This window comes from Castor canadensis, chromosome 9 (genome assembly GCF_047511655.1).
Source record: "Castor canadensis chromosome 9, mCasCan1.hap1v2, whole genome shotgun sequence".
NCBI lineage: Eukaryota > Metazoa > Chordata > Mammalia > Rodentia > Castoridae > Castor > Castor canadensis.
The window spans coordinates 54,600,628-54,627,092 of record NC_133394.1 but is presented as its reverse complement, the minus strand read 5'-3'; the positions used below and the strand labels follow the sequence as shown (position 1 = coordinate 54,627,092).

The following is a 26,465-nucleotide window of genomic DNA, read 5'->3' as shown; positions in this document are numbered from 1 at the left end:
ATGAATTCTGAAGGATAGTTTGGGGATTTCAAAGATCAAGGAAATTATCAGCAGCTGCAAAGCTATGTAATATCAACATTAGAAACTTAAAAGATTTTTAAAACCTAAATTTGTTCCTTTATAAAATAATCTCAACTCTAAGGTATTAGAGCACAGGGATTACCAAAACATTGGTTCTTTGAAAAACTAAACAAGATCAATAGACCCCTGGCAAACCTAACTAAAATGAGGAGAGAAAAAACACAAATTAGTAAAATCAGGAATGCAAAAGGGGAGATAATAACGAATACCATGGAAGTCCAGGAAATCATCAGAGACTAATTTGAGAACCTATATTCTAATAAATATGAAAATCTTGAATAAATGGACAGATTTCTAGACACTTATGATCATCCAAAACTGAACCAAGAGGACATTAAACACTTGAATAGATCTGTAACACAGAATAAAATCGAAGCAGCAATCAAGAGTCTCCCAAAAAAGAAAAGTCCAGGACCAGATGGATTCCCTGCTGAATTCTATCAGACCTTTAAAGAACTAATACCAACCCTCCTTAAACTGTTCAACAAAATAGAAAGGGAAGGAAAACTGTCTAACACATTTTATGAAGCCAGTATTATACTTATCCCAAAACCATGCAAAGACACCCCAAAAAGGAGAACCATAGGCCAATCTCCTTAATGAACACTGATGCAAAAATCCTCAATAAAATAATGGTAAACCAAATTCAACAACACATCAAAAAGATCACTCATCACAACCAAGTAGACCTCATCTCAGGAATGCAAGGGTAGTTCAACATATGAAAATCAATAAATGTAATAAACATTAACAGAAGCAAAGACAAAAAACCACTTGATCATCTCAATAGATGCAGAAAAAGCCTTTGATAAGATCCAACACCATTTCATGATAAAAGCTCTAAGAAAACTAGGAATAGAAGGAAAGTACCTCAACATTATAAAAGCTATATATGACAAACCTACAGCCAACATGATACTTAACAGTGAAAAACTGAAACCATTCTCCCTAAAATCAGGAATGAGACAAGGATGCCCACTATCTCCCCTCCTATTCAACATAGTACTGGAATTCCTAGCCAGAGCAATTAGGCAAGAAGAAGGAATAAAAGGAATACAAATAGGTAAAGAAACTGTCAAAACATCCTTATTTGCAGATGATATGATCCTATACCTTAAAGACCCAAAAAACTCCACTCAAAAGCTCCTAGACACCATCAACAGCTATAGCAAGGTAGCAGGATATAAAATCAACATAGAAAAATCATTAGCATTTCTATATACTAATAATGAACAAACTGAGAAAGAACATATGAAAACAATACCATTTACAATAGCCTCAAAAAAAATCAAATACCTAGGAGTAAACTTAAAAAAGGATGTGACCTCTACAAGGAAAACTCAGTCAAAAGAACAATGCTGGAGGTATCAAGATACCTGACTTCAAACTATATTACAAAGTAATAACAATAAAAACAGTATGGTACTGGCACAAAAACAAACATGAAGACCACTGGAACAGAATAGAGGACCCGGATATGAAGCCACACAACTATAACCAACTTGTCTTTGACAAAGGCACTAAAAATATACGATGGAGAAAACACAGTCTCTTCAACAAAAACTACTGGGAAAACTGGTTAGCAGTCTGCAAAAAACTGAAACTAGATCCATGTTTATCACCCTATACCAATATTAACAACTCAAAATGGATCAAGGATCTCAATATCAGACCACAAACTCTAAAGTTGGTACAGGAAAGAGTAGGAAATACTCTGGAATTAATAGGTACAGGCAAAGACTTTCTCAGTGGAACCCCAGCAGCTCAGCAACTAAGAAATAGCATAGATAAATGGGACTTTATAAAACTAAAATGCTTCTGCTCAACAAAAGAAATGGTCTCTAAACTGAAAAGACCACTCACAGAGTGGGAGAAGGTATTTGCCAGCTACACATCAAAGGACTGACAACCAGAATATGTAGGGAACTCAAAAAACTAAATTCACCCAAAATTAATGAACCAATAAAGAAATGGGCAAGTGAACTAAACAGAACTTTCTCAAAAGAAGAAATTCAAATGGCCAGAAAACACATGAAAAAATGCTCACCATCTCTAGCAATAAAGGAAATGCAAATTAAAACCACGATAAGATTCCACCTCACCCCTGTTAGAATAGCCATCATCAGCAACACCACCAACAATAGGTGTTGGTGAGGATACGGGAGAAAGGAACCATTTTACACTGCTGGTTGGAATCTAAACTAGTACAACCACTCTGGAAAAAAATTTGGAGGCTTCTTAAAAATCTAAACATAGATCTGCCATATGATCCAGCAATACCACTCTTGGGGATATACCCAAAAGACTGTGACACAGGTTACTCCAGCGGCACCTGCACACCCATGTTTACTGTGGCACTATTCACAATAGCCAAGTTATGGAAACAGCCAAGATGCCCCACTACTGACGAATGGATTAAGAAAATGTGGTATTTATACGCAATGGAATTTTATGCAGCCATGAAGAAGAATGAAATATTATCATTTGCAGGTAAATGAATGGAACTGGAGAACATAATTCTGAGTGAGGTTAGCCTGGCCCAAAAGACCAAAAATCGTATGTTCTCCCTCACATGCAGACATTAGATCAAGGGCAAACACAATAAGGTGATTGGACTTTGATCACATGATAAAGTGAGAGCACACAAGGGAGGTATGAGGATAGGTAAGACACCCAAAAAACTAGATAGCATGTGTTGCCCTCAATGCAGAGAAACTAATGCAGATACTTTAAAGCAACTGAGGCCAATAGGAGAAGGGGACCAGGAACTAGAGTAAAGGTTAGTTTGAGTAGAATTAATTTAGAAGGTAACACACATGCACAGGAAAGCAATGCAAGTCAACTCCCTGTACAGCTATCCATATCTCAACTAGCAAAAACCCTTGTTCCTTCCTATTATTGCTTATATTCTCTCTTCAACAAAATTAAAGATAAGGGCAAAATAGTTTCTGCCTGGTAGCGAGGGGTGGGGGGGAGAGAGAGGGGGCAGGGGGGAAGGGGAAAGAAATGACCCAAACATTGTATGCACATATAAATAAAAGAATAAATAAATAAATAAATAAAAATAAAATCTAAATTTGTTCCTTTATATTAATCTCAACTCTAAGGTATTAGAGCATAGGGATTAAGGAGAGTGGGCAATGAATACAAAATAACTGGATTCCAATCTTAACTCAGTCACCCATTGGCTGTGTAGACACAGGCAAGGTACTTAGTCTCTCCTGTGTATCAGTATCCTTATATGTAAATAGGAAATAATACTTATAATACTTTCCTTATAGGGTGATAGAAAATATAAGATAAATAAAAACATATAACTGCTTACTGACACATAGTGAGCATTCAATGTATTAGCTGTCATCATCATCATTGCTAAGCATTAACATATATTTCATTTTTTCACTATGTATAACTTAAATGTTTCTACAAATTCCCTACAAATTATTTGTATTCCCTACAAATAATCTATAATCTAAATGAAAATATAAATTGTTAAGTAATAAAATCCTCTACTTCTGGCCACAAGTAGGACTAGTACTTGTGGACATACAAGAGCAAGTACTTGGAATTTTACTTTACTCCTATTAACTAAAAGAAAAATTCTGCATATTCACCATCTACAACATGATGTTCTGAAACACATATACACTGTGAATGGTTAAATTCAATTAATTAACAAATACACTACCTCACACTATTATTTTTTGTGCCAAGAACACTTAAAATCCACTCTCTTTAATTTTCTTAAATATAACATATCATTATTAATAGTTTTAACTGAGTAGTTTTGTATTTAAAAAGAATAAACAACTTTTTAAGCTCCTTCCAAAAAAAAACCTTCTAGTTCAATTTTTTTTCAAATACTACATACACAAGTTTTTCCTTTAGTGCAATAAAATTAACACTTAATAAGAATCACCACTTCTTTTAAGAATGCTTCAGATTCATGTTAAGCCAAATATTTCACATTTAGAAATTTCTAGCCATAGCTGGAACTTTTTCATAAGTCTAAACATAAAGTTCAACTGATTATATTGAAAGCATGAATGTGGCAAGAACAGTTTGCTTACTAGATCCTTCTTTGGTAATTCCAGATACTTAAATCATCATTTCCAAAGCAAATTTTCCAAAATAAAATATATTGCAAAACTAGAAATATAATCGAGTCTCCAAGAAGGAGTTCCAATTCTCTGCCAAAATAGACCTCAAATTCTTAATCCCTTGTCCAAAAAAATTGGAGCAAGTATTGACGTTTTCCACCAAGCAAGCCACATAGCCACAAATGTTTCTCATTTACTCCACTCCTAGGACATACAGCTGAAATAAAAAATTTCCTGAATACCCCAAATTTCAGATGCAACCTGGAATGCAAGTGATTCATAATGTAATGCAGGAAACATTACGATCTTATCTTACCAACTCAGTGTTTCTGGAATGCAATCCTCTAGGAGACCATCCCAATCAATTAGAAGGCTGACATTTCTTTCAGCCATGTGACCCAACTATTATACTCCTTGCCCCTAGCGTAGATATGATTTTGAGCCCTCAGCAATCTGCTACTCCAGCTACTGTTCAACTAAGAAAGAGGCTACCTCAAGGGAGCTAAGAAAGATCCCTATTGTATTCCATGACAAAAACCATGGTAATAGTGCACTCATTCAATTCCCTTAGGAAAGGGCAAAACAATGTTATAAGAGATTAAAGCAGGTGTCATTACTTCTGCACCAAAAGAGACTCACAGTGACCTCTGAGCACACTTAGATCCTAATTAAATTCTAGTGAAGTTGCACAGAACCTCTAGTCCGATTCTGATCCCACCCTCACCTTGCTCTCATTGTTAAGTCACTGATAATATCCTGTAGTGCCAAAATTGTCATCTTCTCCAAATTCTGATGCTCTTTCAAGGAAAGAAACAGAGTTTACATAGTGGAAGAAAAGTACTGCTGTGAATGCACCAAATGAACACAAAATCTGTGTATGCCTTAGAAAATGTGATTACTAAAAACAGCAATATGCAAGTGTATACAACATGATAAATTGCAGGGCATGGCAGAGTGGCAGATGTGGATGGTAAAAGATTAAGATAGGCAGGGGGGAAAAATGGCCCAAACAATGTATTCACATATGAATAAATGAATAACAAAAAAAAGATTAACAAAGTTTTCTATTAAGTAAAGGATCAGTATAAGCAAAACGTATAGCAAGGGGCACTCCAATCAAGGATTACCTGAGTGAATCTGAGGCAAAACTCAAAGATGAACACATAACACCTGAAAGTTGGAGCAAATGGAGAAAACTCCTGTTTCTACAGAAATAATAGCCAGTGAGAAAAAAATTTCTCAGGCAAAAGCTTAACATTGGGCTGGCAGAATGGCTCAAGCGGTAAGAGCACCTGCCTAGCAAGTGTGAGGCCCTGAGTTCAAACCCCAGTGCCACCCAAAAAAAAAAGAAAAAAAAAAGCTTAACATCATTATTCAAGCTTAAGAAGAGAATCTAGTTGTGTCTCTACAAACACGGTGAAGAAAAACCTACCAAAACATCAGGTTGGCTTAAAGTAAATTTCATGTTCCATAAGCAATTTTGATGAGTTAACATTTACAAAGAAACAATTAAACTGAGTCTATAAGTTAAATGTATGGCATAAATAAAGATTCTATGACATGAATTTGCTCAGGCAGTCATGACAAAATATAAATACATGTGAAAAAGAGAAAGCAATGATTCATAAAAATGAATCAGTTTAAATTTATAGTTGGATCATCTATGTGTCATGAATAATCTGAAAAGCAGCTTGAATATACCTTTGTCTAAAAAGATTCTAATTTCCATTAACTCAGCTGTTTCATAAGAGTAATATGGATACATACTCATGTATCCATAGAAAAATATACAGTAAACACATTGATTATCTAATATTTATTTGCACCGAAAAAAGTTGGCTAGAAAAAACAGAATGGTCTAGATGATGTTTTTGATTGCTTTAAAAATTAATTCTGTGCATTTTTCCTCTTGCCATTTTTTGACAAAATCAGCATACTCTTCAATAAATTACCAAACTAACAGTTTCTATAACCAAATGGCCACAGGTACATTAAGTTTCCAGAACAGTACACATGACAGTTATTCAAATATTCCTTTTACCTTTATTCTATTCCCCTTCCTTCTTGCTTCTGCTAATCATGGCTTTACTTCCTCTCCTGCAGTTTAGGATCCAGCAAGCTGAGCTTTTACATATGATGAGCTAATTCTCTATTACAATGTAATGTTTCCTTGCTCTCTTAAGTCATCTGATCAATGCCTTTTAATTACAGCCCAACTCTAAAAACTAAGCCTTTTTCTTTTCTTGCTTTAATTTCCATTGAAGGATCACCTAAGTTCAACTCATAATTCATATTTGAACCTAATGCTATGTGCAGCAATATACGAGGACACAGGGAAACAGAATTTAGCTAAGACACAGCTCCCACCTGTGACAGTTAACTTTGGGGGGCATGGAGTGATGGGTAGGTGGTTAAACATTATTCTTGGTTGTTTCTCTGAGAATGTCTTTGGATATAACATTTAAATCAGTGGACTCTAAACAAGTATATCGACCTCTATAATGTGAGTGGGCCTTGTTCAATCAATTCAAGGCCTGAATAGAACACAAGCCTGACCCTACTCCCTACCTCAGAAAGAGAGAATGCTGCCTAACAGCATTTGAACTGGAACATTTTCTCTTCCAGCCTCATGAGCTCTGAAGTGGACATTGCTGTTTTACAGGAGCTTCTGTTCTTTAGAGTCACATTGGAAGATCAGCTCTGCTAACTGTGGACTTGCTAATCTTTATGGTGATTAATCCTTATGGAGCCAATTCCTTTCAATAAATTCCACAGATATATACATAACTATATCCTACTAGTACTATATTTCTGAAGAGCCCTGACTAGTACACTGTCTTCCCGAGTCTCAAACTCTACTCTTAAGGTAAACTACACGAAGCCTTTCTCAAACAATAGCCAGGAGTAGAATACTGTCAGCCAAACTACCAAACCAAAATACTACCAAGAAACATTCACTGAATGAAATAAAAGTACTTTAAAGCAAAGTCTGCCAAGAATAATATCAAACTGAGTCATTTGCTCCCTCACAAGTTCTCACAAAGCAAGTGATCTGGTGTTAACCTTACAGCTCAGCTTGCCTTTCCTGCTTATGCTAACTAGATGAGATTTCGCTACTTTTATAAGCTAGTTAATGTTCTTTGAAGCAGGTCACTGGGAAATACATTTAAAATGGGGAACACAGTTATAAATTAATTCTTTCCCTTCACAGTGCATAGTACAAATCAAAGCAAATCAGCTCACTTGTATGGCAGCCAAGTTCTTCTGCTCCTGAGATGGCGCCTCATGAACAAAGCGAAGCCAGTTGGAGTGTCTTGGGTTGGTAGCATCTAAAATGTATAGAACTTCTCCCTTACTCCCACGAACCTGAAACACAAAAGGCTCCTTAGTCCACAGAAATCCATATTAACTTACCAAATACATCAAGGGTAGGACATGATACATTCTACATTTTTCAGTGTATACGGTCTTGTATTGACAGGTGTTGAATAGATGCTGGATTAAGAAGCAGTCTTCACTTACATATGCACAAACACAGCCTACTATTTCATCTGGCAGATGCCTCACCATTGTAATCAACGCTAAGAAACATCCTATGCTGACAGACATTTTCTGGTCAAAATTGTTTCTCTTTGTAGGTATATTTTAATATATTTGTTGCAATCACAATTGGTCAGAGGGTAACCACAATTGCAACCCTTCCTTTCTCCACAGAAGAAGGCAGAATTGCTTGGTTTCCAATTGAGGGGCTATAGCTGGAGCAACCCCCTCTATCTGCTTAAAAAAGAGAACTTGCTATTCCAACCAGTGGGAATTTGACAATCAACGGGACATAATGTCACATTGTTTTCTAGTGGATGAATAAAATAAAATCCATTTCCATTTCATCTTTTTTTGAAGAGGCTGGTGGTACTTGGGGTTGAACTCAGGGTCTCAGGCTTACTGGGCAGGTATTCTAACACTGGAACCACACCATCAGCCCTTTCACACTGGTTATTTTTGAGATAGGATCTCACTTTTTATGCCCAGAACAGTCTAGACAACAATCCTCATATTTGTGCTTTTCTGCATAATGGGAAGGATGGGCATGTGCCACCACACTCAGCCACTGGCTGAGATGGGTCTCCCAAACTTTTTGCCTAGGCTGAACCAACACTGTTATCCTCCTAATTTCTACCTCCTGAGTAGTTAGGATTACAGGCATGAGTTACCTCCACTGTATTCTTTCTTTGTTTTCCTTTTCTTTTCTTTCTTTCTTTTTTATTTTTATTTTGGCCTCAGGTCATAAGTCTTTGTTGGACAGATCTATTCCACTTTTAATTAAAGGGACGCGGGTAACTGACAAAAAAAATCAGGTGGTCCACTGGTCATTCTTAATATACACCAATCTCTATTCAACTCTCATTCCATGCTTATACTGAAAGGATGTGCCCTTTGCCCCAGCAGATCCCCATAGCAGAAATCAGTAAAGCCAGCACAGATGCCCCCTGCAGGATAAGATAAACAGGATGGGGGCAGGTGGAATGTGAGGAATGTGAGGAATGTGAGCAGATTGCGAAAGACGACTAGAAGTACGTACAAGATGTGCCCTGCCTGCTTGCTGCTTTGTTGATTGCATTCACGTGTGACTCTCTGTCTCTCGGAGGAATAGGATTCTCGGACCCTAACATTTGGAGGTCCCACCAAGATACCCTTTTTCGAGAAGGCAGACCATCCACAAGAAAGCAGAGGTGATTCCAAGTCCTAGGCATTGGGAGAGTCTGAGATTCTCATTTGGAGGGAACTAATTGATAGATGATTGTTCCCGTTTGGGCCGCGGCGGGGATTTGGCCAATCCCCGGGGAGAATCATTCTGGGAATCTCATTAAGGGGACCACGAGGTCCTGCTGGGAGACGCTTTCCTCTCATTTGGGCTCGAGCATTTCAGGAATCCTGGCGCCAGGTGAAGAACTAATTGAACTAGTCGACCGACCACCCGTCAAGTGGATGCCTTTCGGCGTGATATCCAAATTGGACGGTGAGGAGATTGAATGGGGTGCGCACCAGCGTGAGAGAAGGACCGGTCCAAGCAAGTGGTGGAGAGTGTTCTGTGTGTGTGGAGTTATTGTTGCTTTCACCCTTTTTGTTCTATCTCTCCTGGTGGTTGCTTCTCATCCCACAATGGGACAGGGACAAGCAACCCTAAAGTCTTTGATTCTCTCTCACTTTCCAGAAGTCAAAAAAAGGGCATTAAATGCAGGTCTGGTCATTAAGAAAGGTAAGTTCGACACCTTTTGTTCTGCAGAATGGCCCACCTTCGGAGTCGGATGGCCCATTCAAGGTTCCCTCTCCCTAGACCCGATCACTAAGGTCAAGGCTGTCGTTTTCCGACCAGGCAATCAAGGCCACCCAGATCAGGCCCCCTACATTTTGGTTTGGGAAGATTTAGCAGGGAACCCCCCCCTTGGTTAACAGCTTTTCTGACTCACCCCTCCAGTTCGGCTCCCGGGGCTAAAACCCCAGTCACGCCTGCCTTGGTCATAAAAGAGGAAGAGAAACCTCCCCTTCCCTCCCTGACCAGTCCTCAAAATAGGACACCCTCTTTACCACCCCCGGTCTTACCGGAGAGTTCCCCCCTTTACCCATCCCTCGTGGGGGTAGAGGAAGATCGGCCGCCCCCATACGTGACTCCCCCTGGTCAGGCCAGTGCTCTGGAGGAGGAAATTTCCTCATCCTCCTCAACAGGACCGATGGCCAGAGGAGGAATGGGTCGAAGACTCCGCCCCCGAGGGGTCCGGGAGAGGGAGGGAGAAGATGGGCCCTCCTCATCAACCCAAGGGGAGGAAACTGTCCCCACATTTCCAGTCCGGATGGTAGGCCAAGGGGGACCGGGAGGGGAGCAACAGTTTCAGTACTGGCCCTTCTCCTCCAGTGATCTATATAACTGGAGGACGCAGAACCCACCCTTTTCAGAAGACCCTAAGTGTCTCATAGATCTCCTGGAGTCCGTCATGCATACACACTGCCCCACATGGGACGACTGTCACCAGCTGCTCAATACTCTTTTTACGACGGAGGAGCGGGAGCGCATCCTCCACGAAGCTAGCAAGAACGTCTTGGGGGACAACGGGAGACCCACAACCCTCCAACCGGCCATAGAAGAGGCCTTCCCCCTACGCCGCCCTGATTGGGATTTCAGGACTGCAGAAGGTAGGGAGCGTCTCCGAATCTACTGCCAGACTCTTATGGCAGGTCTCCAAGCAGCCGCTAGGAGGCCCACCAACTTTGCAAAGGTAAAGGCAGTTGTCCAAGGGGAAAATGAAAGCCCGGCCAGTTTCTTAGAGCGCCTCTATGAGGCATACCGTCAGTACATCCCTATTGACCCCGAGGCGGAGATCCACCGGTCTGCTGTGGTATTCTCATTCATTAATCAGGCAGCTCCAGACATTAGGAGAAAACTCAATAAACAGGAAAACTTAGGGGAGATAACCATTAGGGAAATGTTACAGATAGCAGAGAAGGTCTTTACCACAAGGGAAACTCCAGCAGAAAGGGAGGAAAGGCGGAGAAAGGAAGACAGGGAGGCCCAGGAGAAATTGAGAAAGGAGGACAGGGAGTTCCAGGCTAAGGAGAACCGAAAGCAACAAAGAGAAATGGCCCATATTTTGCTAGCGGGTGTCCGGGACCAACCCAGGGAAGGGGGCCACACCAGGACCCTGGATAAGGAACACTGTTTTTACTGTAAGGAGACTGGGCATTGGAAGAGAGAGTGCCCTAAGTTAAAGGGAAGAAGAGGGTTTGGCAGGAGACCGGGAGGTAACAGGGAAAGGGAACAAGCAGTGGAGCAGGCCAGAGTCCTTCTAGCCGGAGAAGAGGACTGAGGGAGATGGGGCTCGGACCCCCTCCCCGAGTCTTGGGTAACTGTATATGTGGAGGGGAAGCTGATGGGGTTCATGGTGGATACCGGCGCCCAGTATTCGGTCTTAAACAAGGCATGTGGACCTTTGAACAAGGAACAAACAAGTGTTGTTCAGGGGGCCATGGGTACACAGTTATGCTCATGGACTACCAAAAGAAAGGTAGACTTAGGAAAACACCAGGTCACACACTCCTTCCTGGTCGTCCCTGAGAGCCCCGCTCCCTTGCTTGGATGAGACCTGCTCACCAAAGTAGGGGCCCGTATCTATTTTGAACCAGATGAAATAATTGTGATTATCGGGAGGGGAGCCCGATACATGTCCTGTCCCTATCATTGGCTGACGAATATTGACTGTTTGAGAGCCGATAGGAGCCAGGAGGGGACATAGCCCAATGGCTAAAAAGGTTTCCCACGGCCTGAGCAGAGACTGCGGGAATTGGCCTCGCCAAACACCTCCCTCCCGTAGTTATACAACTGAAGGCTTCCGCTCTTCCCATTTGGGTAAAACAGTATCCTATGCCCAAAGAGGCTCGAAGAGGCATAGCCCCTCATATCCGCAGGCTAATAAAGGAAGGAGTACTGCGGCCTTGTGGGTCCGCCTGGAATACTCCTCTGCTCCCCGTCTAAAAGCCGGGAAGCGGGGACTATAGGAATGTGCAAGACCTGCGAAAGGTAAATGAGCGGGCGGAGGACATTCATCCCACTGTACCGAATCCCTATACCTTGCTCAGTCACCTACCGCCCTCACAAGTATGGTATACAACCCTTGATTTGAAAGACGCTTTCTTCAGCATTCCATTGTCAGAAATCAGCCGGCCGCTATTTGCATTCGAATGGCAAGAGGATGGGGGCCAGACCGGACAGCTCACTTGGACCAGACTGCCACAAGGATTTAAAAATTCTCCCACCCTGTTTAACGAGGCCCTGAGCCAGGACCTGGAGCCCTTTTGCCGGAGTCACCCGCGAGTCACTCTACTACAGTACGTTGATGACTTACTGTTAGCGGCAGAAACCCGAGAGGAGTGCAGCAAGGCTACTGAACACCTGCTAACGGAGTTAGGTGAGCTGGGATATCGGGCGAGTGCCAAGAAGACCCACATCTGTGAAAGGTCAGTGACATATCTGGGTTATCAGATTGCAGATGGGGCAAGATGGCTGACTGATGCCATGAAACAGACTATTTTGACTATTCCACCCCCTACATCCACTAGGGGAGTGAGAGAGTTCCTGGGCTCCGCAGGGTTCTGTAGACTCTGGATTCCGGGATTTGCGGAGATAGCCAGACCCCTATATGAGGCCACCAAAGAGGCTCCGGATTGGAGGTGGGGAGAGGAACAACACAGGTCTTTGACCAGCTAAAGGCCACCCTTCTCCAGGCCTCTGCCTTGACCCTACCAGACCCCACAAAATCGTTCACTCTGTTTGTGGATGAAAAAAAAAGCGGGTAGCCAAAGGAGTCCTGGCCCAACAGTTAGGTCCCTAGAAGAGACCCATGGCATATCTTTCCAAGAAATTAGGCGCAGTAGCATCAGGATGGCCCCCCTGCCTCCACATCATAGCGGCCATTGCCATGTTAGTGAGAGAAGCAGACAAATTAACCTTTGGACAGGCCCTCCGGGTCACGGCCCCTCACCCGGTGGAGGGAGTCCTTAAACAACCCCCTGGGAAATGGATGATGAATGCCAGGCTCACCCACTACCAGGGGCTCTTGCTGGATTCCCCTCGGATCACCTTCACAGATCCCATAACTCTGAACCCTGCCACCCTGTTGCCCAACCCAGAACTACAGACACCTGTCCATGACTGCAAGGAGTTCCTCTCCGAAGTTACCCAGGTACGGGTTGACCTAAAGGACACCCCACTGTCCAGCTGTAAATTAAACTGGTACACTGATGGAAGCAGTTTTGTCCAAAATGGAGTCCGAAGGGCAGGGGCAGCAGTGGTCGACCAAGAAGGAAACATGGTATGGAGCAGCGCCCTCCCACCCGGAACTTCAGCCCAAAAGGCAGAATTAATTGCCTTAGCCAAGGCTCTGGAAAGGGCAGAAGGAAAACGAGTCAATATCTACACCGATAGCCGCTATGCTTTCGGTACCATCCACGTCCACGGAGCCATCTATCGCGAAAGGGGATTTCGCACAGCAGAAGGGAAAGGCTTAAAAAACCTGGCCGAAGTCCAGCGTCTATTAATAGCAGTGGAAAAACCAAAGGCAGTGGCAGTGATGTATGTCCCAGGCCATCAGTCTGCCAAGACTCCGGAAGCTGTCGGTAACAACAGGGCGGATCAAGAAGCTAGGAGAGCAGCAATGGTGAGTCCCTCCGTGGTCGTGGCTATAGATGTGCCTGTCTCCGAGCTCCCTTCGCTACCTCCCTGACCAGAGTACTCCTTGGAGGATTTCACTTGGATGAGAGCCCACTCCCTCACTAGAAAAAGGGAGGATGAATGGAGAAGCGACTTGGAAGGCAAGCTAATCCTGCCCGAGAAACTCGGCTGATTCCTGTTGGCTAACTTACATAAGTCCACCCACTTGGGGCGGAGAAAGTTGCTAGACTTGCTGACATCTGCACAACTCCGATTTCCGAACCAGACCGCGGCCGTCCGTCAAATTATGGAGGATTGTACTAGCTGTACAGCTATGAAACCAGGACAAAGGGAGGGGCACCACACAGGTATTCGGGAATGGGGGAGGGCCCCGGGAAGAAGCTGGGAAGTGGATTTTACCAAAGTAAAACCAGGGAAGTTTGGGTACAAATATTTGCTAGTGCTCATAGATACCTTTTCGGGCTGGGTGGAGGTATTTCCTACAAAGAGGGAGACGAGTCAGGTAGTGGCAAAAGCCTTACTAGAGGAAATCATACCCAGGTATGGGGTGCCTGAGGCAATTGGGTCACATAACGGTCCGGCTTTCGTTAGTAAAGTCCTGCAGGGACTAGCCCAGGCTATGGGGGCCAATTGGAAACTACATTGTGAATATAACCCCCAGAGCTCAGGGCAAGTAGAAAGGATGAATAGGACACTAAAGGAGACTTTAGCCAAATTGGCCCTGGAGACTGGCGGTGATTGGGTGACACTCCTTCCCTTGGCCATCTTCCGAGTCCGGAACTCCCCTTATGTCCATGGGCTAACCCCCTTTGAGATCCTGTATGGGGCTCCACCCCCCATCATTCAAAGGACCTTAAGCCGGGGACTAGGTGATCTGGCCCCAAATTACCTGACTATGCTACAGGCTCTAGCTAAGGTGCAACAACAAATATGGCCCTTAATTCAAGCGTACCATACTACTGAGAGGGTCCCGACTCCGGAACATGGCATAGTCCCAGGTGACATGGTATGGGTTAAAAGGCATCAGTCCAAAACCCTAGAGCCTAGATGGAAAGGACCTTATGTTGTACTGCTTACTACCCCCACCGCCCTCAAGGTCGATGGAATTGCACCATGGGTACACCACTCCCATGTGAGACGGGCACGTCCTCAGGAGGAGCAGGGAAATTGGACTGCACGACAGCATCCCAATCCACTCAAGCTCCGGCTGATATGGGATGCTCCGGAAAACGAAAACACCCCAGATGCTCCGCCGCCCTCCTAGAATGGGATCATCACCTGGGTCCACTACACCCACATCAGACCGGCAGACCCGGTAGCTGTGAAGGAAGACTTCCTGCCAACAAGAAGGGTGTCCCACCACAAGGACAATTCCTTCAAACTCAAACTTCAGCAAACTGGACCTCGGTAACCTTATTCCTTTTTCTAACCTTGTCCACCACTTGCTTGGGGCATACAAATCCACATCAACCTTTTAACCTGACCTGGATGATTGTAGATGTATCCACAGGAGACATTCTTAACCAGACCTCCAAGGTGACCCCTCCCAGCACCTGGTTCCCAGAATTATACTTTGACTTAAGGGCCTTATTCACTGGCAGGGGACAATGGGATTTGCGCCAAAGTTACTTCTATGTCTGCCCCTCTCCCCAACCCAACCACAGAAAAAAATGTGGAGGAATCGCAGACTATTATTGTAAGTCATGGGGTTGTGAGAGCTCAGGGGACATATGGTGGCCACCCCCCAAACAGGGGGACCTTATTCAGTTAAGTAGAGTCTCTCAATCTGGTATTACATACCACCAACCTAGACCTATAAATAAGGGATGCCCAACTCCCCCCAATTGTAATCCCATTATGATAAATTTCACTGATTTAGGAAAAAAGGCGACAAATTGGGAATTGGGTAAATCCTGGGGAGTCAGACTCTACAAAACAAATCATCCAGGAGCCCTTTTTACCTTGCAGCGTGTGCAACAACCAGTCTCTACTCTAACAATAGGACCTAATCTCGTGTTAAGGCCTAATCCTGTGTTAAAGCCAGAGTTGTCTGAGGCAAAATTGGTTCCATGCACAACTCCCCGGACAACCCAGAACACCACTCTCAATGACTCTCAGAGTCCGAAAGTGACACCCCCAGAACCCACAACCACCGTTCCCTTCACTGTACCACCTAGCCCCATGGAGACCTTGCTGTTTGCTACATTTGAGACCTTGAATAGGACAGCCCCTAATCTAACTGAGGCTTGCTGGCTTTGCTACAGCCCTTCGCCCCCTTTCTACGAGGCTATTGGAATCAATTCCTCTTTTGTAGTTAACACCACTACTCCAACGTGTTGGGAGGCCCGACCCGCCGGCCTGACCATGGCTCAGGTCAGTGGCCAAGGGGCTTGTGTAGGGCAGGTCCCAAAAGGAAATAAAAAATTGTGCACTACTATAATTGAGCACCCAAACTGGAATGCCTCCCATTGGATAACCCCGGCTGGAGGTGCCTGGTGGGCATGCTCGCTGAACGGGCTGAACCCCCACTTGGCTGGATCGGTCTTTAATGCCTCCCGGGAATTCTGCCTGATGGTGATAGTGGTGCCTAGAATCCTCTACCATCCAGCTGAATATCCCATTCTTTACTGGTCCGACCGCCCCCGGGCAAAAAGGGAGCCCATTACCACCCTAACCATCGCTACCCTATTTGGAATAGGCCTGGCAGGGGCGGGTACCGGCATAAGCCTCTCTGGCCACTCAGCACTCCAGCCTCACCTCCCTCAGGGCGGCCATCGATGAGGACCTAGACCGAATTGAAAAATCCATTAGCCACCTTGAAAAATCCCTAACTTCCCTATCCGAGGTAGTCCTCCAGAACCGGAGGGGACTGGACCTACTGTTCCTTAAGAATGGTGGCCTCTGTGCGGCTCTAGGGGAGGAATGTTGCTTTTACGCCGACCACACCAGGGTTGTTCGTGACTCTATGTCCAAACTTTGGGAAGGCCTAGAGCAACGAAAAAGGGAAAGAGAGGCCAGCGAAGGCTGGTTCAAATCTTGGTTCAACCAGTCCCCTTGGTTAGCTACCCTCCTGTCTGCACTAGCAGGGCCGATAGTAATCCTCCTGTTACTGGTCACCATAGGACCTTGTATTCTAAACCGACTTGTGACTTTCATCAAAAACCGAATTAACACTGTCCAACTTCTGGTCCTCCGCCAACAATACCAGGCTCTTCATCCCCTTGAGAATGATTCCTCAATATAGCCCAAAGAAAAGGGGGGAATGAAAGGATGTGCCCTTTGCCCCAGCAGATCCCCATAGCAGAAACCAGTAAAGCCAGCACAGGATGCCCCCTGCAGGATAAGATAAACAGGATGGGGGCAGGTGGAATGTGAGGAATGTGAGGAATGTGAGCCTGCTTGCTAAATGTAACCGTGTGCGCGAATACTGACCCTTGAATCTATAGGCTAAGAAGTAATGTACTCTTAAATGGATAGGCTGGAAATGTATGTGGTGTTAAAAACTCACTGGCTATGTACTGTGCGGGCTTTTGCTGTAACGGACGGTAGGGGCCTACATAAGATCTTCCCTAAAGAGGCTCGGGGTCTTGTCTGCCCAATCGGACCTGTGTGTCTGTGTGGGAGCTTGACCCTGGCTTGCCAGCTCAATAAACTCTGCTTTGTTGATTGCATTCACACGTGACTCTCTGTCTCTCGGAGGAATAGGATTCTCGGACCCTAACAATACACCATTGGAATCCAGCAGAGAAGGGGAAAGGAATGAGTGACTGTCATCGCCAACACAAAGTAACATAAAAACAAATTCATCATTGTGGACTTGAAGTAAGGAAAACCAAATTCCACTTTTCCAAATTTTTATTTTATAAGATAAAGTACAAGCAATCCAATAAATTATGTATTCTCATGATGCATTTTGACAATCATTCATTTGCTCAACAAAGAATTACTGAGTCCTTAGCTACTAAGGAGTAAAAATCTTTAGTGAACAAAAACAGGAAGTTCTATCTATGGTTGTCTACTTTTAAGTGCTGGGAGTTCTGGGGGACTTATCTGTCTTGTTCAATGTCACTAGACACATGTAAAAAAAATTTTCCTGAAAGAACTGTAATTTAAAATTATAACTATTGCTGAAATCCACACAATGTAAGTGTGGGATTTGTGAATAAACATCTCAGATTGAGAGGATAACACTACTTACAGAAACTAGCCCAGGGCCCTTCTTAGTCATACATTTGTTACCCATTACTAAGCACAATATATATCAGATATGTTTGACATTTGGACTTTCTCCTACAAGATGTGAAACATCATAAAGATTCCTCTGTTGCTTATTATAGTAAGCACATTTAGAGTTTTTACCAGGAGTGCTATTTGTTCTTTAGGTAGCTCAGATTTTTCCCAGGCCCTTTGATGCTAACTATGTTAGATTACTCAAAATTAGTAACTGATTTTCCTCTTGAATCCATTAGATATATATGCATTTTCTGAATGTTTCTTACCTTCTCACACAATATCCCATCTTATTTAACTTCATACTAAAATTCTTCTGAAACATGTCACTTTCAATACAAGCAAATTTATATTTACTGATTTACTATTGTTTATATTCTCTTAACAGAACTATGACAGCCAGCAATTTACTGTATGTTTCCTACATCTTCATATTGGAAAAAGAAAACTCTTTATTCACTAACAGAGTCACTCACTACCCATTCCGTTCCAAACACCCTTACTCAATTGACTTTTAAGTTTCTACAGTTTTGCTCTTTGTGGCCTGCCTATTTTTCCAGTTTCAAGTGCTAGTAATGTCTGTTCTATCATACCAGTCTCAGTACTTCCCTAAAGCTGTTAGATTACCTCCTTGAATGACTTTTACCTTCCTACCCTTACCATAGCATTCTCCTCACTGACACAATATCTAAATGAGATACCCAAAGATAATCTAAGCCATCCTTGCTCTTTCTAACACAAACACATCAGGATAACTCCATACAGGTAGCTATTATTAAAGTCTCCATTTAACTGTTTCAATTTCATGCCGAACCCTGAGGTAATAAATTGAACATTTTTAACATCTTATATGTAAAGAAGATTGAAAATTCCTTGTACTACCACATTCCAGCATCTCACTAGCTTTTGTAGTCAAAGTTCATATTTTTCCTCTCAAAATTAATCTTCTATATATCTTATTTTGCTTGAATTTTCATGGAAATGAAGAGTATTAGTCTTGTCTTACTTATGATCATTTTCTGCATACCTGGAGCCTAGAATAAAGTCAACATTCTCATCTTGTACCAAAAACCATCTCAATTTCAAAATCTGTTTCATTCGTACAGGCTTTCTATGCCAGTTACAAAAAAAAAGGCTAGCTGAAGTAGGAAAGGGAAAGAAGCTCTAATATAAAGAGAAAAAACAATTACAGTTCAAGATTCTTGGTTTTTCTCTGAGTTTGCCACTTTTACATTAAATGAAATTTACACCTGTGTAGGAACTTTGCCATTTCCAGCCTGTTTTACATATTGACACAACTTTTCAATTATCCAAGAGAAAAAAATGTACTGGTCCTTGCTACCAGAGATCTGTACCTTTTCCCAGACTTAAGATTAGCAGTACTAAATAGAAGTTACAGCTGATTTCATCTTCCAACCCAGATAAAGACAAAGGAAACCACAAAAAGATTCAGTTTAATTAGAGAAAGCTCTAACATGTAAGTGAAAAATATTGAATATAGGTAGTCAATATAAACCTTCTTTCCCTAAATTTCCATATTTTCTTTGTTAAATTGGGTCAACTCCAAGCAGAGAAGCTTGAATATTTGGATGGTTAATTCTCAAAGGAGAAGAGTCTAAACATAATTTAAATATGTTCAAAGGCCACAAGGATTTTTTTAACTCACTACATACATGCCATTAAAGGTTCAAAGGTAAAGCTCATCAGCCAAATTTGTCCTGCAAAGTGGCAAAATGCTAAAATTTAATTGCAGTGAAATATTATCAGTTTCTAAAAAGATGATAATAATATCACTAATTAGAAATTATGTTATATGATTTATTAAAGAAAATGTATTTCTCTTTCAATATGGATTTTCCCAAAATGTGGTTTTGAGCACTAAAGATTAGAGCATGGCTGTCTTCACAATAAATGCCACTCTTTTTTATTTAAATTTCAGGCATTTTTTTCCTGCAATTTTTAAAACTGAAGTAAGGCCATATGCCTTGCCTTCAGTGTTTAATTAGCCAAACTTCAAGATATCTTTAGGAGCAAAAAAAAAAAAAGTGTGCTGCAGCAGAGTAATCAGTTCTGACAGCACAGTGTTATCAGATTTAAACCAAAGAGAAATATACATTTGGAAATCAACAAGGATCATCAGTAGGAAACCAGTGATTTATTCTTTCTAAGTTAAAGGCATGTTTCCTTTTATCCTCCTGTTAAATATTCTGCATGAAGTTCTTTTCTCTGTGCTTATAAACACACACACACACACACACACACACACACACACACACACACACACACACACATCCCCACCCCCCACCATAGCTGATCTGCTTCTCTTTCCCTTTCTGACCCACAGATTCCACCTTCAGATGGGCAAGTGAAGCAGTGAACAGGCTTTTCATACATCCCTATCTCTTTACTGAGTAACATCTAGAATGTAATACATGCAAAGTTAGCATATAACTTAAAAGGACTGATAAAAAAAACTACAATCTTTTTCCTTTCTTTTTTTTGGGGGGGGGAGGGTGCTAATATTTAGTGCCCTAAATATTTCAAGCTGACCTTAGAAAAAAATTTTTACCCTGAGTGGTAAAAATGAAGGACTAGGAATCCAAAACCAAGGTTCATCCAAGGCTCTGACTTCATCACTTTGGGTAGACAACTTCCCTCACTGGGTTGAGCCGAGGTCTCCCATCTCCAACGTGAGAATGAACGTCTTACCTTGTGACCCCACAGAAACTGCAAACATTAAGGAGTAAGATGCACAACAGTCCTTCTATTTCCAAATCATAGGGCATTAGTAAAATGAGGACTTTGGGCCCATGGTGACCAGCAGATACCTTAAATAAAAACATTCTGCATTCAAGGGCACTGCTAGGAACATATGTACCATTTTTCTGCCATGCCAGCTTTTCAAGGAACAAACATGAAGGATAGCGTAACATTACCATCCAAGCCCAAGTACAGATCCAAACAGTTTCTGCTTGAATATGTGAAGTAAAAGTGGCACCATTATATGGTGGCAACAGGTCTAGATGTCATTTCAGCCATACTGACACTCCTTCTAGGGCAAACTGAAACATATGACTCCATGACCTCCTGCCATCCACGCCAGCTAGACTGCCTTCAAATTTCTGAAGGCAGAACTCCTTCCTTCTGTGTTTTCTCTTCTACAAATGATTGCTCCTTGTCTGACATAATTGTACATGTCCTCACTATGTTGTATGCCTATGTGGATGCGCGCTCATTTGTCAAGCCCTCTAACATGGGACAGAGCAGAGTACCCAAAGGCCATTATGCACCAGGATCTGGGCACACTGCTATTAACACAGCTTAAAAATCCTAAAAGATTTTAGGTTGCATATCTTATGTTTAGCTGAGGGGGGGGGTCTTTATATAATCAATTAACTTGTATCAGGAAATTCTCATGATACTGTCAAAGACAAGTTCAACTAAGGAATTTCATCAGGTTTATGTGGCTAGGCAAATCCTATTTGTGGGCAATGGACCATTCAGAGATAGGAAAGTTTTTATTTGGTATGGTCTCAAATATTTTATTTACTAATAGCTCAACTAATGTTTTGTTAGCCACCATTATCTTTATTCCTCTAAAAGTTCAAAAACATTTTATGATAGGTAATGAAAAAAATTTAGTGTAAAACATTTAAAAGCACTTGTCTTTCAGAGTACTTTTCAAATTGGGCAAATTTTTTTAAAAATGACATAAACTGAAAGACAGTGAAAACTGTATCATCTTTTCCATAGTAAGTTAAAAACAGTGCCTTCCTAGCATAACCACTATCCCTTTCCACCATTTACAAACATGTTCTGCTGATCAGAGGCCAGTGGCATTTTTGAACAGACAAGGTTTTTAATCACATTAAAAAGAAAGTGAATTTAGCTGACAATAGCTTATTGCAGCCACTTTTTTATAGAAGTTTTCAGTAAAGAACATGCTTCTAATTTGACTTGGTGGATTTTTGTTTGTTTGTCAATATTTTAAGAAAGGTGACTGCTCTTTACGTAAAGTGTTATGTTACCAAGGAATTGATAGCCCAAATTAATAAAGCCACCATGTCTTTTGACACTTTGGCAGCATCCAACTGAAATGATTCTGGTTAGTTTTATGAGCCTTAGTGCTTACCAATTTTTTAATGTAGGTTTGGAACTTGCACATTAGTCACCTTTTGGAGAATTTTCCCCCTGAAAATTAACAAGTGTATACAAAATGTTCCAAATAATAATAAGCAATTTTTGATAGTGAAATTCTAATCATCAAACACAAAAGAGTTGGTGGTCATGTAAAAAATGATGACAAAGTTCAAACTCCAAAGATCATAGTAGTAATAGTTTTTTTTTAAAGAACATGCTTTGTATCTAAAAACTGGCAAAGGTTATAGAAATACTAGAAAACAAAGAACATCAAGCAGTTCTCACCCAATTCTACTCTTGTAGTTAGTGTGTTTTCTCATCTTTCCTAAAAAATAGTTTTCTACAGTTATTAAAATTGAATTCACCCAATTATATTTTCTTCATTCACATCTTCATAATATATACACCTCAAAACAGAACAAATTAATGATCATAAAAAATGGCAATCAAATACTTACCAATTGCTAAGATAATTCTCATAACCATCCAATAATCATAGTTGAAAAATTCTATAAAGTAACACCCCTTATTGGTACACAACATTTACTGTACATAATTTTGTTAAAGACTTTTAAATGTGCCATCAAAAGCTACAGAAATTTTATAACAGCTCATTTACTTAATTCCTATTTTCAGCATTAATGAGGAAAGAGAAAACATAAGTTTATTAAAAACTTAGAAATCATTGTACTCATTAGTATAGATGTTTATATGAACCTCATTCACTTCAAAAAACATCTACTGCACATGGGTATCAAGTAACATAACAGATAGTGTCAGAGCGTGCAGGTAAGGTGAAATCTGAATGTCAGAGCAAAGACAGCACATCATGAAAAGCTCCCAATAGAAAAGGTATGACACCAGAGTAAAAATAGCAGGTTTGAGACTGTCATCCTTAACAAAGGCCTTATCATATGACTGGGCTTTGACCGGCATGTAGGAACTTGTCTGTGAGATCCCAGTCAGTAGTTAGTGGGTAAGAATGGCTTACTGTGGCTAGACTGTTTGCAGAAATAATGTGTCTTCCTTCTGGAAGTCTGGAATTTTGGTATGTGCTAGTCAGAAGGTGCTTAAGAGACCCCAATAAAAATCCTCGGTACTAAATTTCTAATGGGGTTCCCTATACAGAAACAACCTACATGTGTGGCTACATTTTTATTACTAGGCAAAAAGTACACTCTGTGTGACTCTCATGGTAGGGAAGAGAGTAGATGTTTGGTTTTTGGTTTTGTTTTTGTTTTTTCTTTTTCTGCTCAGCACACAGGTTTCTCCAGACTCTACTTGTTCCAGCTACAATTTAGCTGAACATCCTTACCATGTCACTATAATAAACCTTTGCCATAAGAACAACTAAGCTGAGTCCCATGAGTCTTTCTAGAGAATTCATGAATGTAGGGATAGTCCTAGGGACCTCCAACACACAAGATAAATTTAGTTTCAAGTCCTAAAAATGGAGCACAAATTTGCTAATAAAAGAGGCATAAGTTCACTTCAAGACAAGGAGTTTTATCATATAAATATTTTACTTCCACAAATGAAACTATTCCCACTCAACCAAAGGGAGGGAAATGAGAAAAATCAAAGAAGGAAAATAAATCTAAATAAAAAGACTATTACTTTTCATGACCTACAAACAAACCAACTCCATCTAGAATTCAAATAAAGAAGGATAATCAGGAATAATTTTAATTATAACAGATTACTGTTTTACCAACTGGTTTCAGAATGTAACTTCTGCACAAAAGATATAACTCTATTGTAAGAAAATTATGCCAATGAAACAATGGCAGAGCAGCCTGGTTATTTTGTGCAGAAGAGACATGATGAATGAGACTGGTAAATCTGGTTGGGAAGATGCATTCATAAAGGATGACAGGACTCAATTTTATTGATTTTTCAGCAGTAAAATCAGAGAAGTAACTGGAAATCAATGATTATGTCAATTAGAATGCTTTGTCATTTGCGTAACAGAAATTTTGGTAGTGAAAACTAGTTATGATTCACCAATGTAACGGTCAACTTACATTGTAACAATATCCTGCTACAGGAAGGAAGACTGGAAACTTGATCAATATCTTGATTCAACTATGACAAATAAAGTGGAATAGATGATAGATAATCAACAACTCAAATATGCAGGATGGATTGTGAGTGGAAGAAAAATTTTGTGAAAGGTAAAATGCTAAATCTTCCTTCCACGTATCTAACCCATCAGGTAGGTTCTCTAAGGATTCTTCCATCTCCAGGAGTGCCACAAACAGTGGGAAGATGTTGACAGCTCCTCACCTATAACTCACAGAAGGTCCTTAAGGTTTACCAGACATTGTCATTAAGAGTAATTTACAGGATACTCTCTATGTTAAGGACTGTTCAGAAAAAGAAGTTTCTTCAAGAAGTTGACCTCTACTTGCCCCTAAAAGGTTTAGATTTAGGTTCCTCACTCACAATCAACTAAAGCTCTTATTTGCTGTCAACCAAATGAGAACAAAAGGACCAACTCAGAGAAGAAGCCACAAATCCCATGATGTACACATTTCTGACAACAGCTCATTTCCTAATTCTGCCAAAAAGTACATGTTGGCAGGCAGGAGGATCCCTAGAACAGGCATAGCTTTCTGCTACAGATCAAGTTGTGTCTAGCAGTAAAAACTGTCATCCAAATCTAGGACACAAATATTCCTCTACACTCAATGCAGCGAATTTACTCATGGAACTCCTTTTCCTCATTCCCAACCTAGAAGGTCATGCATGTTTGCATTTGCCTGAGGCTAAATGACTATCAGCCCAGGTTACGGCCAGTTAGTGTTCATTGGCCCGCTAATGGCCAACAGTCTCAAACCTCTGAGAAGGGTAACCTGGATTGTAAATTACAGTTCCTGATCATCCCTTAGACCTGGATCCTCATCTACCCTGGAATTCAAATGTCACTCAAAAGTGGACTTGCCTCTGGCTCAGTTTCTCTGCCTCTTCCTGACCAAGAATATCCACCAGTACTTCCTAGGCCAGAATGTCCAGACCGATCCACTCTGTGCCTCCATCAGAGTTTCCTCAACTTTTCTTGTTAAGACGTCAAGCAAAGCTCTTGCTCTAGGGGCATGTTCTGACAATGTAAATATAAATAGCATTTTCATAACTGACTCATTCACACTGACTCAAAATCTGTTTTCAAAACCATCTTTCACACTGATGGCAAAGTTCTCTTTGTGACTGTCCTTCTCATACCAAAGCCTGTCTAAAGGACATCAATGACCTGCCAAAAGTCTGAGCTCCTCAGCATGACAAAAGAGGCTCTTCACATGCTGACTTGTTCTCTTAGCTGAGATCTTCTGACCCTTCTCCCACTTCACTGTAAGCAGGTACACACGCCAACACACCTGGTCCAGGACATCAAAAATACATACTCTCTGTCTAGAGCAGGGGATATGATCTGAAAAGGGCTCACATGAGTCGGATTCCACAATCATGAAAAGTTCCTTTTTCGCTCAATGTTATATTACTTGTAGTGAACACACACTTTGGATTTTATAAATCAAGTTCATTGTATGAAAATTGGAACATGAAAGGATCCTACTTTAAAGAACAAATAATAACACTAATAACAACTAATAGTTACTGTTTCTTACATGCCAGGCACTTCACTAAGCACCTCAATAAGTACTGTGTAATTTACTCCTCAAAAGAAACCTGAAGTGCTACATACTAACCATATTAAACAGGTGAGGAAAGTAAAGGCATGAACAAAATAAATACCTTGTCAAGGGTTTTATAGCTATTACTGGAGCAGGGGTTTGAACCAAGCCCATCTGATTCCAGAGCTAACTGTGCTACACTGCCTTACTATTCTTAAAACCTTGGTCACTAGTTGCCAACTGGTGAACAGAATCTTAAGAATGACTCCCCATGATCATCAATCTTGTATAATGCCCTCAAGTTTGAGTATGGGTGGAACAAGCAAGTATAATAAAATATGACTCCCATTATCACAATATAATGCAAAAGGGAGATTACATTTGGGAATCTGGACTAAGTAGCTATCACCAAAGCATAGTTTTCACTTGCTGGTGAGCAGAGAAGTCAGAGGGTACAAACATAGGACGGATTTGATGTGAGGGAGGTTCTCCACTGCTGAGAAGCAGAATATTACAAAGTGGCTTGTGAGCAACAAGAGATCTAGGGACTGAAAACAAATCTTTGGCAAATAGTGAGCAATAAAGCAAGAAACTTAGTCCCACAACCTCAAGAAACCAAATTCAGCCAGCAACCTGGAAGAGCTTGGAAGCAAACTGATCCTCAAGGCCTCCAGACAACACAGCCCTGCCAACACCATATCTGTTCTGGGAAGACCCATAAGCAGAAAACCCAGAAGTCAGATGACTTCTCCCCTATAGAACTATGACATAATAAAAACATATTAGTTCAAGTCACTAAATTTATGGTAATTTGAGAGGCAACAATAGAAAAACTAATATCCCACTCCCAAAACCAAAATCTCTATTTGCTTCCTATTGTTGCAAGATATTATCACCACAATAAGTTATTACCACAAGTAGCAGCTTAACATAACAGTCATTTCTTAGCTCATAGTCCTGCATATTAGAAGTCTGCATGGACTCTATGAAAGATTCTGCATCCAAGTTCATTCAGGACATTGGCTGAATTCCAGTTCTTTGAAACAGTAGGATTGAGGTTATCAT

At 41.2% G+C, this 26,465-nt stretch overlaps 1 protein-coding gene across 4 annotated transcripts in view; it reads right to left on the bottom strand.

Moving 5' to 3' along the window:
• Prdm5 (PR/SET domain 5) overlaps positions 1 to 26,465 on the bottom strand; it is a 212,912-nt gene that overhangs the window by 139,362 nt on the left and 47,085 nt on the right. For all 4 annotated transcript variants that reach the window (XM_074041652.1, XM_074041653.1, XM_074041654.1 and 1 more), the window contains exon 3: positions 7,425 to 7,547. In XM_074041652.1, the coding sequence (XP_073897753.1) occupies positions 7,425 to 7,547 (123 nt within the window). The remainder of the gene's footprint in view (positions 1 to 7,424; positions 7,548 to 26,465) is intronic.